The following is a 14,843-nucleotide window of genomic DNA, read 5'->3' on the forward strand; positions in this document are numbered from 1 at the left end:
AACACAATATCGAATTGTTAACGTCTAATATTTTGATTCACGAGATTGAATTTTAAACATAGAAAATTTAAATAACAAATAACATTATAACGTGTTTTACATAAAAAGCCTTTAGTATGTTAGAATGAAAAACATTTCCACACCTTTTATAAAACATTACTAATCATTATTAATGTTAGGGCTGTTTTGGTATTGATTTAGTACTAAAGAATAAAAGAAATTATATTAGTTCTTTCTTCAGAGCATTTCAGTGGAAAGAAAATAAGAAATTTTTTGACGTTGCTATGGCAATTTTGGCTTCATAAGGGTACATGAAAAATAACATGAAATTGCTTGCAAAATTAAGGTTTAAACAAATTATCAATGATGTTTCGCATTTTATAGTCACTTATTTAAAAGCACATATACAATTTTGAAAGAAAAATATATTAAAGCAGTCAAGACAACAACAAAAAAAACATTCATCAATGAAAAAATGTTGCTGTGGCAACTGATTTATATAAACAACTAAACGTGTTTTGATTACAAAACTAGTGCATCAAAAACAGTGTTATTTTAGCGTATCATATAATCTAATGGTAAGACTGCGTCTACGACATAGTTTACGAAAAACTGTATCAAAAATGGTTTTTTACTACCTTGACTTACAACTTTTACAGCAAGATTCTTTTACAAAATCGAAAGAATTCTTATCAGAAATACAAAACTTGGAAATATGAAATTATATAATCATATGCAGCATAAATAAGAACAGTTGTTCGTTAAAAAATATTTAAATTTAAATAATTTATTGTGTGGTTCATTCTCAAATTAATTCAAAATATTAAAAATATTAAAAAAGGGTTAATACTTGTAAGTTAATGTGGTGTTACGCATTGTTTTGATGTTCTAGCATTCAGATACTATTTAAAAATAGAGCCTACTTTTTGAATTTATGTTTCAGTAGCTATATGTGTTAAAAAACACTTTTTTATCAAAAGGTTGTTAGGGGAAAAAGGGAAAATGTATCGGGCTATGAAAAACTTTAACATTTTGAATATAACAAGATATGTTATACCAAGAAATGGTGTTTAATTAATGGTGTGTGTGTCAAAACAATCAAGATACACTGATGCGGTCGCTAATTTATCAGATTTAGTATAACCATAAAATAGGATATTATTTTTTAACTGCATTGAAATGAAGAAACTTGCTTGATTGCACCTTCACATAATTACTCTCACCACAAATATAAAATCTCAGCAAAACAGAATAACTGATTGACGATTAAACTGTTTTTGATCGCGTTTAAATTGTTTTAAGTATTTAAACATGTATTTGTTAATTAGTAAACTTATTCCTGTGCCGTTCATCAAAGTAGTTAAATAGTAAAAAAGAAACATTAAATTTGCATGTCTTGACTTGTGACCTTTGACTGAAAATTACATGTAAACAAGGTAAGTATCTGTGAATTCTCAAACCATTGTTGTCCGGCACATTACGGAAATCAGAAAAACATGTAAAAAAAATTAAAATTGATATTAAACGGGTTCGTTCTTGACACCAACATCAAATTTTATTTAATTGATTAGAGGTACTTTATGTGCTTAGTTGTAAAGAGAAATTAGATGAAGCAACTTGATTGGCGCTTAGCTATTTTACACCAATGCAGGTGCTCGCTGCATACTATACATGTAATATGTTGTAATTCAATTTGGTCCGATCAGCGAGACACAATAGTCATGTCTCTCGGTTTATAGTCTTTTCATGTGACAAGAATAAAATTTAGCGAAAGATCATCTACATAGGTGAGCAGTTACTTTTCAGGTTATCAATAAAGTTTGTTTTCCAGGAGGTCCGATGAAAATAGAGCCTTTTGCAAATAAGCCATATGAAGGTGTTTTCACAACTTCACACAACGGTAAATGGTATCACTTCACCGGAAACATCAGTGATATAACAGCGAAGACACTCTGTAATTTGACTGGCTTTGGGCAAGTATTAAACTATGATGAATGTTATCACTTGGATATAACAGTATTATAACAGCGAAGACACCTGCAATATGACTTGCTTTGGACATGTATTTTAATACGTTATATGGTACCGGTAGTATCTTTGATAGTACAGCTAAGACGCTCTGCAATATGACTGGCTATAGACATGCATCTGACTGAGATAATCAGCATAACTTCGCTGTTAGCCTTAGTGATATAACAACTAAGATACTCTGTAATTCAACTGACGTCGGGATATAACTTACTCTGATATATAGTAACTTCAGTGTAATAACAGCAAATTACAGTAAGACTATCTTTAGCCCATAAATGCTTTCGATATATGGTATCACTTCACCGGTAGCATCAGTGATACAACAGCAAAGACACCCTGGACATTGGCAAGTATCTTACAACGATAAATGGTATCACAGGTAACATCAGTTATATAACAGCTAGGACACCTGCAATATGGCTAGTTTTGTGCAAGTTTGTTTTCGGTGCTTGAATCAGTGTTCATGTTAAATCGTGGAAATAAACTAGTGTATGTCCAATGCAGTTACTCAAAGTTTTGCTACTCAAAATAAAAAGACATGTCATAATTTTTTACTTCAGCTTCAAAGGATATGGAGTTAGTCTTCCTGAGGGATCTTCGGCTATACAAAGACAATCACTTCAATGCTTTGGAAACGAAACTAATGTTTCGGAATGCACATCGGAACCATTCGAATGTATACATCACGACTACAGTACACATGGGGGATGTGCGTACAATAAACATGGCGTTCTGGGCCTCTACTGTAATGGTAAATTACAATATACATTTGTCCAATAATACCAGAACATTCTGTCAAATGACTGGTTACATTATAGCATTAGTTCTTATTTCCAGGTATAGTTAACCATAATAATTATGCATTTCAGATTATCATATTGAGGATGTACGACTGAAAATATAATGGGCAACGTTTCATCAAATAGTATTTGAGGTGTTTGTCGACGGTGAATGGGGGATAACTTCTGCAAGACTTGGAACGATTGAAGCTCAAATCATTTGCAAACACTTCGGATATTTGTAAGTGAAAATTGTGAAGGAAGAACTGTTTATGTATTTAACCGTGATGAGAAACATCACATCAACTGTGTTTGAAACATGTTTTCAGAACAAGACAATGACGTTTTCTCCTTTTTCAGAAATGGTGAAAACACGTTTGAAGGATCATTCAAAAATTACAAATTCAAAGTAATTGGAGATCTGAAATGCACAGGAAATGAATCCTCTCCGTTTGAATGTGCGTTTAGGCACCGTGGTTACCTGGATGTGCCTGTATATACCTTTACTATGGTTAATTGTTCCAGAGGTAAGTTGGAAGGTTATTTTTTCTCAGATTGTATTTATTATAGTTTTACAGCTGGATTTACGGCAGAATGCATTTTATTTGTGTTTTTAAATCAATAATATGATCCTTTACAAGTACAATTATATCAACTCGAATATGTTGTCTTATATCATTATATGCATTAGAATGCCACAAAGACAGAAATGGACTTGGATGTGACCAATTCTGCACGTGCATATGGGCGAATACAGAACACTGTGATGTTAAGTGGGGTGGTAAATGTACATGTCTCTCAGGATGGACAGGGAGACACTGCGAAACAGATATCAACGAATGTCTTACTCAAAACATCTGTCCTGATGGTATGGATTGCGTTAATCAAAGTGGTTCCTTGTGCATTGATCATGGTTATCATTGGCGTATTAAAAAGTTTGTTAATTCTTCAAATGTATACTTGTTTTAGGCTAGTTATCGCAAAAGTATTTTGTATACATGTTTGATTATTCATGTTCAACGTATATGTATTTATCAAATATAACTGCTGCATATATATTTATAATGTTCATTGAATATTGGAAAATGTGTATTTTGGGCTTGAGGCCTTGTATAACGAAATAAATTATTCGTATTCGTATAGCTAACACGGAGTGCAGAAACATCGACGGAGGGTTTACGTGTGACTGCTTAGAAGGATATTCTCGAGGCACCAATCATACATGTTTTGCTTGTAAGCCATTCCAAAATTTTCAAACAAGTTTTTCTCATATTTAACAGAGGCAGGTTCTACACGCTAATTTTGTTTTTGGTATACTTTGTGTAATATTCTCAATTTGAAGAGTTCTAAGACTTTAAAAGGAATTTTTTTTTATAAAAATCACAATAAATAATTTATAATTTTTTAAATTGTGTTGAAGTAAGTATTTTGGCTAAATGCAATATAAATTAAGATTGATATATGCAGTAGATTGATCGAGAAATTACGGTCTCTACTTCATTTTAACATCAATTTACATTCTAAAAACCAATTAGTGGTGCGCAAATCACAAAGCTGTTTTTTGTATCATTTATATAGTTGTGAATTGATATATCATTTATAACAGCAGAGTTATAAAATATAATCAGTGTATTGTTATTATCCGATCATGGGAAGTACACTACTGCTGACATTAATATGTTTATACGTCTATTTGGTATTAAGTTCCATCCAGAAGTTTTGTTGTCTGGTTTACAAGTGCAATTTTATTCTATGAAGTTTCTGTTTGACGTTTAAGCCTATAAGTTCTTTATGACCATTTGAATAGATGTTTGAGGAGAAACCGACAGAATGGTGGAATACTCTTACAGTTGCGCAAATGTCTTAAGGTGTTATTGTTTTTGATAAAATGTTTTTAGAAACATAACCTTATATCAATGCTGGAAACGAATGTATCTAAATATTCCTCAATATTTTTTACAGGAAGGCCAAGTTCGTCGGCTTCGGAATAACCAACGGCTCAACGGTATGATAATTATACCATTTAACGTTATGTACGTTAAAGTAACTCATGTCCATACTGATAGAGTATCTTTCATTTCTTCCCAAATCAATATTTATCTACAAAGCAGATATTGCTTTCGGTAAGATTTAGTTCCAAGTTTTTTTAAGTATAATATAAAGGCGCATATATTATTGTTGTGAATGGGCATCTCTGCCAATCATGGGTATTAACCCCTTTAGAAATATTGTGTACAATCATATGAATTAGAATCTTTCCGGCTGTAACTTTTATTTAAATCACCATAGGGGTCAGGGTTAAGCAAAAAACGTTGTCAATCTTTTATCCAAGAATACTAGTCGAAATAAGTTATGAGTTTAAGGTACTGATTTGTATTTGTAGATACAATTATGTAAAATGATAAAGTATGTGATGGTAAATAATACTGAAACTGTAAACCTCTCTTTATTCCCATGTGACTATGTTGGCACTAGGAACACAATTAGTCTTACGAGGTTTTATCGGAATTTGCCTAATTCATTAATTTCTTTCAAAATAAAGACATTTCTATAAATGAATTTACATTGGTTAAAATATGTAACAAGTTCATCATTGTTTAATCTGTTCTTATTGTGTTTTTGTTTCAGTATGAAAGATTTGTACGAGTACAAAGTTAATCTAGATTGACAAATCGCTTAAAACGTTACTCATCTTATTATCCAATATTTGACACAGGAAATTACTAGTTGTTGCAGAAGACGTCAACATCCGGAAGAAAACTCTACACGGTAACACTGTGGAGACTGGCGGATATCTTAAGCCAAAGCTGGAAATCGTTCTGTATAAAAACATTATGACGAGTGGCGACTTTACTTATGATTGATATACCCAGCAAAATTCAAATTTAGTTTACGACTTGATTTTGTGAATAGTTGTATTACTTCATGCCGTTTAAGTTATTTTTTATTTGATATATATCTTTAAAGGGTATTTTCTATATTATTCTAATATTTGCTTTTGGATTTGACCAACAGGAAAAAAAAACCATGTTGCTCATGTTAGTTCGAAATTGACAGTGTGTTATTTTTTAATTCTGTGCCGTAAAACCCATGCTTATTTGCGTTTTGTGTTTTAAATTTGGCATAGAAATTAAATGCTTTATGTAGTTACATTGTTTGATACATCGTGTTTGAATATTATTCGTCGTAAGGTATGTTTATGTTTTGGCGAAACCTTTTAGCACATTATGTTTTGTATATACTTAATAATGTCCTCAAACGCATCCGCTTATGTTGTCGTCATTTAATAATTCATGTAATTCATATAATTCATTTCCAGTTCGTGGTAAAAGTATATACTTTTTATACGTGCAAACACATTTTACTGTAGTTTCCAGTTTTGCACTTCATCTGGTCTTCATTCAGACATATACCTTTGGTTTAAAAGAGTCGTTTATTTAAGCTCATTTATGTACTTGGTCACCCTCATAATTTGCTAAAGCTATTTCTGTGTTTGGGTGGTTTGTGCTATGTGGTTGATAATTAATCAAGTGTGAGGATGGGTGCTTCCCGGGTTTAAACCAAAGTTGACTCTTGATAAATGACCGTGCCAAGGTGGGACCCTTTTGTCAAAACAATATTTATTTGTGAAGTATATCCTTTCATTGTTATCTACTGTTTGGTAACGTCATATAATCCTTGTAAACCTGTGCCTAGACTTTATAACGTATATCATATCATGGTTATTTACGTTTTGTGTACGTGACTTACTCCTTGTAAACATGTGCCTAAACACAGAGAGAGTGAGAGATTTGCATGGTTTAATTTAAAAGTTTGAGTTTTTTTTCGAATTTCTTCATATACTTTATACGAAATAGTTTATATTCTTCACTGAACGTGTCTACTAATTATGTAGTTAACGAGTCTTTCGATGTTAATTTAATAGCCAATATACATCAAGTGTTAAATAACCGATGGTGCTTGTATAACGTCTATGTTCATAATAATTGGAATTACTACGAAGAACTTCCTTTCTATTGCAAACCGACAGGCTATTAAATTTGCGCAATATATCATACCTAAACATTCCAATTGAATTTGGTCAAGATGGGGTAATAATTGATTACGTTAAAGTAGCATAAATGATACGTTATAACTAAATGTCAAGTGCTCGTATGATGTCCAGACTAAGAATGTTCTTTTTTCAGACTGATATTTAATTCAGACTCATTTACAAACTGTACAGTTATTATACGTTGAATTCAGTTCAAAACCTGCAATCAGAGAGAAATATTGCTGCGTTCACAAAACAGCAACAGACGGGCATTGAAGCTCACTTTGTTGTTGCATTTACTTTTGTATAACAAGTTTCATGTTCTTGTCTTTACATGCTCAAAAACAAAGTAAGACTGGTTATAGTACATTAATCACGGATGGCCTCGATTGCTCAGTTGTAGAACGTCCGCTTTGAGTGCGGAAGGCCAAGAGTTCAATCCCCGACCGCATCATACCAAAATACGTTAACAGTAGCACCATAGCATGTCATTTGTCATTCGTGGGTAGTATAGGGAAATTGAAAGTACTCAGTACTGGTTTTCTCCCAGTAAAATTCTGGTTTGCAATAACGTATAGGGATCTTCTTGTATCTCACTCCCTTTCCGTCAATTGCATGCACTTCTATTTAATGGTACATATGGCAGTACGGCGTAGTGAAGCAACAATGCAGCAAATCGGCGAAGGAAGACCTTCATAAACATAACACGATTTCTCGCAGGTAACATCCATATTTTGTTACTTCCATAATTGCGATTATAGTAATACTCATTGCATACTTCAAAAAATCGATGAATATCAAGCAACGCTGTGAACGCTTTATGTTGAGATAATGTGCTCATCAGCAACGGCAAGTTATTCTCCTCGTTGTAGGAATAGAAAGAATCTCGGTTAATTATGCTACTTCTGACCCCATTTATTCAAAAGTGAATGAATAGTTAAAGAATTGCAGTTTGCGATTACACTTTCAATTAACAAGTTAGCTCCGTTAAAAGCGAACCTAGCTTATTAAACTGGTGTCAATGGCAACTTCCTTTCGTGATGTAGTGACTATCTTAGCAAACGTAGACAACGTGTAGTTCTTCCTGGCTCCAAGTCTGGTTGGGTCTTTCTTGAAGCTGGTGTACCGCAAGGCTCTATTCTAGGTCCCCTTTTTATATTTATAAATGGCATTGTTGTCAACATTGGAAGTAATGTTAGGCTATTTGCAGACGATACTAGTCTTTATATTCTCGTTGACGAGCCCTTTAGGGCCACTGAAATAATCCAGAGAGTCATTGATAGCATCAGTACAACGGCTGATAAATGGCTAGCCATCTATAAGCTATGCTTTCGTTCCAATCAATTTCAATATTATAGACAGCTTGTGGGTGTGCATATTCTGTGTAGTTTGTTTGTTTATGTTGAATAAAATATGTTTAAATCAAGTGAACTCATTATATTTTGAAGTCTGACAGCGCTATTATCACTATGCTGCATGCATAGTTTTAAGCAACTTATGGGATCTAGTTTCTAACATGTGTCATGGAGTGTAATAACATCAACTTATTTAAGTGAACATGACCCCATCGTATTTGTGACATATTTTTTCTGCTAACATTTATTTGCAACAGGTTACCAAATGCCTCTATGGAATAAACTGGATAATAATATTAATCAAATTTATTCCGAGATATATCAACATTCATGACAGGCAAAGTTTGTTCCAAGCGGTATTAAGTTGGCATTTTTTCACTTCATTGCTACATATGAATTAAAGGCAAACGATGTCAAGACAAACATCTTCATCAAAATTCATAATGTTGTTTTTTTTCAGTTTGTCTCAATCATATGATCATATCTCACATATTTTTGTCATTTACTATTCAATTAGAATTTTTTAACTGTTATACCATCCTTTTAAATACATTCCGAACATTGCTTATAATGAACACTTGAACACAATATGGACTAAATTAATTTTGTCAAAATAGCATTCATTTAAACTCTCATAACTCTCAATCTCTACGTATAAGTCATGTACATAATTAAAACGTGAATCAATGCCTTAAAGAATTTGAGGTTATTTTCTTAAATATTCAAACGAATCAAAATGTTTAAACATTTAGAAATCAGACTGTCTGTTGTGTAAACATATGCATCACATGTGGCAAATTAAATGATTCCATTCAATAATCAAGAACTTTGGACTGTGTAAATGCTGCATATTTTAAAAATAGAAACGATATGATAGTTATATTCATTCTTAATGTAAATATTTATTTCTGTCAGTTTCAGTGCTATGTCCATGGGATCCATATACAAACAGTCTGGTATTCAAAAATCTTATTTTTCTTTTGTCTTAAAAAGATCGTAATGGTTGTAACATGTGATAAAGCTGATAAGCTGTCTACGCAAATAAGTTGCATTAAATGGAAATGGAATTCATGACTATATTTCACGGAGCTAAGCGGAAAATAATTTTACGTATCTTTTTTTCTGATAAACATCTAACTAATCTAAAGTGTAATTGTGTTTGATATTTTTTTTAATTAATCCATTTTATAATCTTTCTTTTTCTGTGCCTAAAATAAAGTAACTAAGTTCTTTATAATCAGTTTTTGTTTAATTGGCTTGCATCCTGGTAAAATGCCGAAAATAAATATTGCCTTGTGTAAGATACAATTCCAGCAACGTAATATCTGCTAGTTTCCAGTGTTTAACATTTCATATTTCTTGCACGCCAAATGCATGAATTTGTATTGCATTACAACAATTGAATATGTAAGCGCTCGAATAATTCCATTTTGTTTTTGATTAAAATATACTCACGTCTTTATCTGTTCGAATTGGATTACTGATGTGTTTAATACAATTAAGACATATACATTGCTTTAATTTTTGATATTTCTATAAGTCACAGTTGAATGCAAGCTATGATCATACCGTTTCATTTTCTTAGGAAGACTGTGTTGGCTTTTTATAGTTTCAAACAGTAACTGCATCATAAGTTTTATTCCTAAGATTACTCAATTTAATGCACACTTTAATAAGATTTACCATTTAAGTTTTTGCTTAATTCGGGATTGTTGGGATACAAGTAATGTTGTGCACACACACTAGTTTAAATCCCCAGTAAATTTACATTTTACTGACCGTTCCAATGCGGTACTTAACAATCCCTGATAAACACTATATGTAGTGTGTTGTCTGTGGAGTTTTGTGATTTTGTTCAATGTTTTTGGTTTAAACATATTTTAATGAGCAAAATTTATCATCATTTCAATACAAATACATGATCAAATATCAGGACAGGAACGGTAGAAATAAGCTAAAAGAGTTCCTTTCCCTGTTATGATAAATTACAATTGGCATTTGAGGCGGATACTGGTGATGGAGTTATAATCATATTAATATACAAGCTCATATTATATAATGTTTAAAATTTAGGCAATTGAATTATAGACGTTAAATACAAAAACTTTTATTGTAGAAAAAACAAACTTTATTCTAAATTAATCAACTGTATTGAGGTAGAAAAAAAATATAGTATGAGAAAGAACGAAGAAGAAAAAAAGGAGAGGCAAAGATGTGTGAGTGTTGGTGGTTTGAGTCGATCACTGGCTTTCAAATTTATTTGACAAATAAATAAAACGATGAACTGCATCAAACAGAGTACTGTTTTGCTCTTCAGTCAGTGTGTCATCACCATATAGTAAGCAACTGAGGGTAACCTCAGTTAGAGATTGAACAGTATTAAACATATTTTGCCTTTGTTCAGTAAAGAGAGGACAAATAAAGAGATAGTGGTGTGTAGTCTCCTGTCTTCCACACATGCAAAATGGTAAGGGAACAATTTTTTTAACATAGAGATGGTGATTCAGGGAACTACAATCGTTGCGTAGGCGAGTGTGCAAGCCAGCGTTTCCCGTAATAAAATATTCTAAGTGTTTTGGGCTTATCAGAATAGAGGTATGATTTAAAACCAACGATATTGTTTATAGCCTTTGCGTCAGCTGGAAAAGAATTCCATGCAGATATTGTAGAAGGAAGGAATGAATTCATATACAAAGATGTGCGGGCTCGGAAACTTCAATGTTTTTGGTTTGTTCAATGTTTTTGGTTTGTGTTTTATGTCATTGGCGTGGTACCTGTGCCATTAATCGGGGGTTGTGTTTAAACGTTCGACTTTTGGACTTGTTTCTGTATTTTCATAAAGATATTAAACACATATCTGGCAGTGTGATCGTGTACGTACATGTCTCACACGTAGGAACAACACTGCTTCACTGTCGCTAGATGTTCTTTTAAAATTGATCGCAATTCTCTTAGGGTTAAAACTGCCACTGCAACAGTCATGCCGTAGGTGCTACCAGTGTATTTGCGCTTTATCAGAACAATTGCTTGATTTCTGTTGTTTAATACGTAGTTCATGAAGTGGTAAATAAAAAAGAAGGCGAACGGAGAGCGTTTTCATATAAACCTACTTAAGAAATATGAGAAAAAATGCCAGGAGAAAAGTAGGCAACTAATTATAGCAAGCATGGCTGTAATTGACCCTGCACTTCAAAATGAGGGACGTGTGGACTCAGACATGTTGAAGTCGATCGGCTGATGGATCACGTTCGAAACATTATTTTGGAAACAGGTTTGTCGAAGTGTTTGAGGGAACTTAAATTGTGAAGACAAGTATAGTGATTTTCATCTTTACGCTAAGCCTAATATTGACTACCGACGTAGCATTTATGACGTATTTTATCACGTTGTAACCACTCACTGCTACGGGCTTGAACCAACATCATTTTTGGGGAGAGGCGGAAACCTTAACCACCATACCACAAGTCCACTCTCACTGGCAAGCTAGTTATGATTTAAAGCCAATACACTTGTAAATAAATCAACGTAAAACTAGCAACTTTAATCGGAATAATAATATATGCCTTAATAGCAAAGGTAAAGTATCGTTAGGTACTTTAAAGGTTTGTATTAAATGTTATTACAAGCGTGTTAATTTCGAATTAATAAACAGTTGATGAAAGAAAGATTAGGAAAGTATGGTTAATGTGAAAGAAAGATTAGGACAATGGATATATTAAAATAGCTTAATATTATATGAAATGTTTTATTAAATAATAGTCAATCACAAAAGTTTGAGGGAGAGTTAATCATAGAACAGCAAAAGTTTCAGCATGTATGGAATTAAGACTATTAAAATAAATTTCAATGCATCATAAATAGTGTACCTACCCAAGAACGTAATCAACCCGAGCTCGTACAGTAAAGGGGGTTGAAAGATCCAACCAGCCGCGAAATTAGACCTTTAAACATACATATGTACATGTTCAACGCTGAACATTTTTTTTCAATACTTAAAAAAAATGATTTTGAAGATGAATGAAATAACTTTTTTAGCTGTTTTGGTAACAAATCGAAGCAAATAAGATAAGGTAAACAAGTTTAACAAACTTTTATTACTTTATTCGCAAACGTACAATTTCAAATAAATACTAATACGTATTTGGTTAACGTAGAGCTAAACTCAAAAACACATAATAAAGTGACAATGTTTAAAATTGCATTTTCTTATCTTTTGATCTCAAAATGGTCATGAACTTGATAACTCACATTACTTAAATCATTGAATAATTTCCCCCAGCATATTATATTTAAACTGTAAGGAAGAAATATGAACAGCAATACAGCAATATGAATCAATGATTTTCTGAAATGAAAGCCATATTGAATGATATCTTTATATATAATCTACAAACCTTGTGTTACATAAAACATGATTTGTATATCACAGGGATGCACAAAAAATATTTATATTTTTTCCCTGGTTATATCCTTATAAAACACAATATAAAGCAGTAAATATCTTGGCAGTTAATAAGAGTCAGAAAACACTACATTAACTTACATGAAAATGCATATTTGGGATGTTGATGAAATCCCATATACGCCAAAATATCTTGGGCTGACTACGAAAGAATTAAGCCTAGCGAAAGTGATGCTGAATGATGCCTTTAAGAATAAGAAAACATGTAACGGTGAAGACGTTGATAAAAACATGAAGTTACGAATTTCTTCTATCTGGATTAGCCATTTCAAATCGCTGTGAAGCAGTTTTTATCAGATTTTACAGCTGAATGAAATGATTCTGTAGTCTGTCTCACTTTTACGTATCTCTTGATCTCAAAAATGCACATTACATGTACATTACATGTATACCAGTGGTCGAAAGCAAAGAAAATGATACCGAATGAAAGCAAATAGCATTCACAACCATAACACAGACTATGACATGCTGTTCAAATCTTGATTTCCCATATACATAACACTCAAGAAACGAACACATAATCACGGAATGATTTCTTATTGTCTTTCAGGATCATTACATGCAGCTTTTGCTCACTTGAAAGAGTAGGTGATATGGGTCGTTGGTAAAAATGTAAATTCTGTAATTGAAATTTAGAATAAATAATTTAAAGAAAGGCCGATTTAAATAATAAATATATATATAACATAAATATAATGTTAGCTCTTGTATGTATACAAATGATATCAAACAACCTAAACACAATTTTACGCGGCCTAAAACCAATACAATTATTCTTCCTGATAGGTTATGACCGCCAATGAACACCCGGCTTTAATACTTCCTGAAACTTATCGTAATAAACATCGTAAAATAATAATAATTCGCAATTTACTTTTGCTGGTTGAGTTGTTATATAAAGGAATCATTTCGAGTAGAACATAATATGGATTTGTGAAGCAAAACAAACATAACTTGGTTACATTACAGTTAAGTGTGAATTGAACTTGTAAGCTAATGTAGTGCTTGTTATTTGAATTAAGCAGTTATTTGTAAATCACTGTATGATGAATATTGGTGTAACATCATTGTACACATGATCTATGTTTTTAAATAGTCTTACAACCGGTTGAACGAATGCTTTTGCAATACAAATATTGTAGTACTACATAATATGTAATATAAATGGACGTGTTCGTCTGAATTCCAGTTTGAAAACAAAACGATGTTTTCAACACAACCATGTTTTCTGTGCCGCTTAACACACCAAAAGCGTACCATCTGTACCCATTGAGTACGAACGAAGAATAAGGAAGTTTGTTTGTATTCATTGGTGCGTTTAACCGTACATTAACATTTTATATTATGCTTGACAAGAGGCGCGTTTAAACTATTAAAGCAGTTGATATTTTTCAACAAACTGTAACACATATATAAAGCGGTGTCGCACACATGGTATTATATGATTTACTGTTTAAAACAGGACATAATGTACAGTATGGCAATTAAAAATGTGGGATGTATCATCATTATGGCACTGTGTACCTTCAAATTGTGTTTAATGGGTAAGTAATATAAAATTACCATACTGACTTCAATTATATAATTGCTACATTGACCTTAATGCAAAATACTAACGACAAGTGACCAATCCATATACAATTTGAATCATTTAAAAGGATTTTCTTGTTGGTTGCTAACGAGTAAACAAGATAACACAAAGTACGTTTAACATTAAGTTTATGTAGTTGCTCTTTATTTCTACTGAAATCTGATGAAAATGACAAATGTTGCAATCCTCGAGAGCCAACTGGCCCAAGATTCTCGAAACAAAGAAAGACACTTATAGCAGGAAAAAGGTAATGTCACTATTTCTTCTTTATCTTTAATTCACGTAACATAAACTTCTTCAAGCGTTATAAGACCATGAAATAGGAATTACCTTCATGATTATCTCAATATACCAAATTTTATTTACCAAAATCACATATAAGTATGTGTTTTGACTAATTTAAATAAGTAAAATAAGCATGTTAAGATTTACACGTTTCAGGAAATTGGGGCCAGATGTATTTGTTGATATTTGTTTACCTTTTTGTGCACACACGAATGTTTAATTCACGTATAATACTTTTATTCATGAGACGTACTTTTAAACATAGAACATAACGCTATAAAGAACATAAAAAACTCATGAAAGAGTG

General features: G+C 32.2%; 1 protein-coding gene and 1 long non-coding RNA gene across 6 annotated transcripts in view; both read left to right on the forward strand.

Annotated features, from left to right (window-relative positions):
• The first annotated feature begins 2,591 nt into the window (after positions 1-2,591).
• Positions 2,592-6,539, forward strand: LOC128211151 (uncharacterized). 2 transcript variants are annotated; one of them, XR_008257220.1, is made up of 7 exons: positions 2,592-2,782; positions 2,901-3,051; positions 3,171-3,337; positions 3,502-3,678; positions 3,954-4,043; positions 4,773-4,815; positions 5,439-6,539. It is a non-coding gene; the product is annotated as an uncharacterized LOC128211151 (long non-coding RNA). The 2 variants fall into 2 exon arrangements; XR_008257221.1 differs by having other exon boundaries at positions 5,527-6,539.
• A 6,975-nt stretch (positions 6,540-13,514) lies between these two features.
• Positions 13,515-14,843, forward strand: part of LOC128211775 (scavenger receptor cysteine-rich domain superfamily protein-like) — a 31,245-nt gene continuing 29,916 nt past the window's right edge. For all 4 annotated transcript variants that reach the window (XR_008257342.1, XM_052916825.1, XM_052916826.1 and 1 more), the window contains exon 1: positions 13,515-14,204. Coding sequence is in view for 3 of the 4 variants with exons in the window: in XM_052916825.1 (XP_052772785.1) it covers positions 14,102-14,204 (103 nt within the window). In the remaining variant the exon portion in view is untranslated. The remainder of the gene's footprint in view (positions 14,205-14,843) is intronic.

The sequence above is a fragment of the Mya arenaria genome, chromosome 12 (assembly GCF_026914265.1).
Source record: "Mya arenaria isolate MELC-2E11 chromosome 12, ASM2691426v1".
Lineage (NCBI taxonomy): Eukaryota > Metazoa > Mollusca > Bivalvia > Myida > Myidae > Mya > Mya arenaria.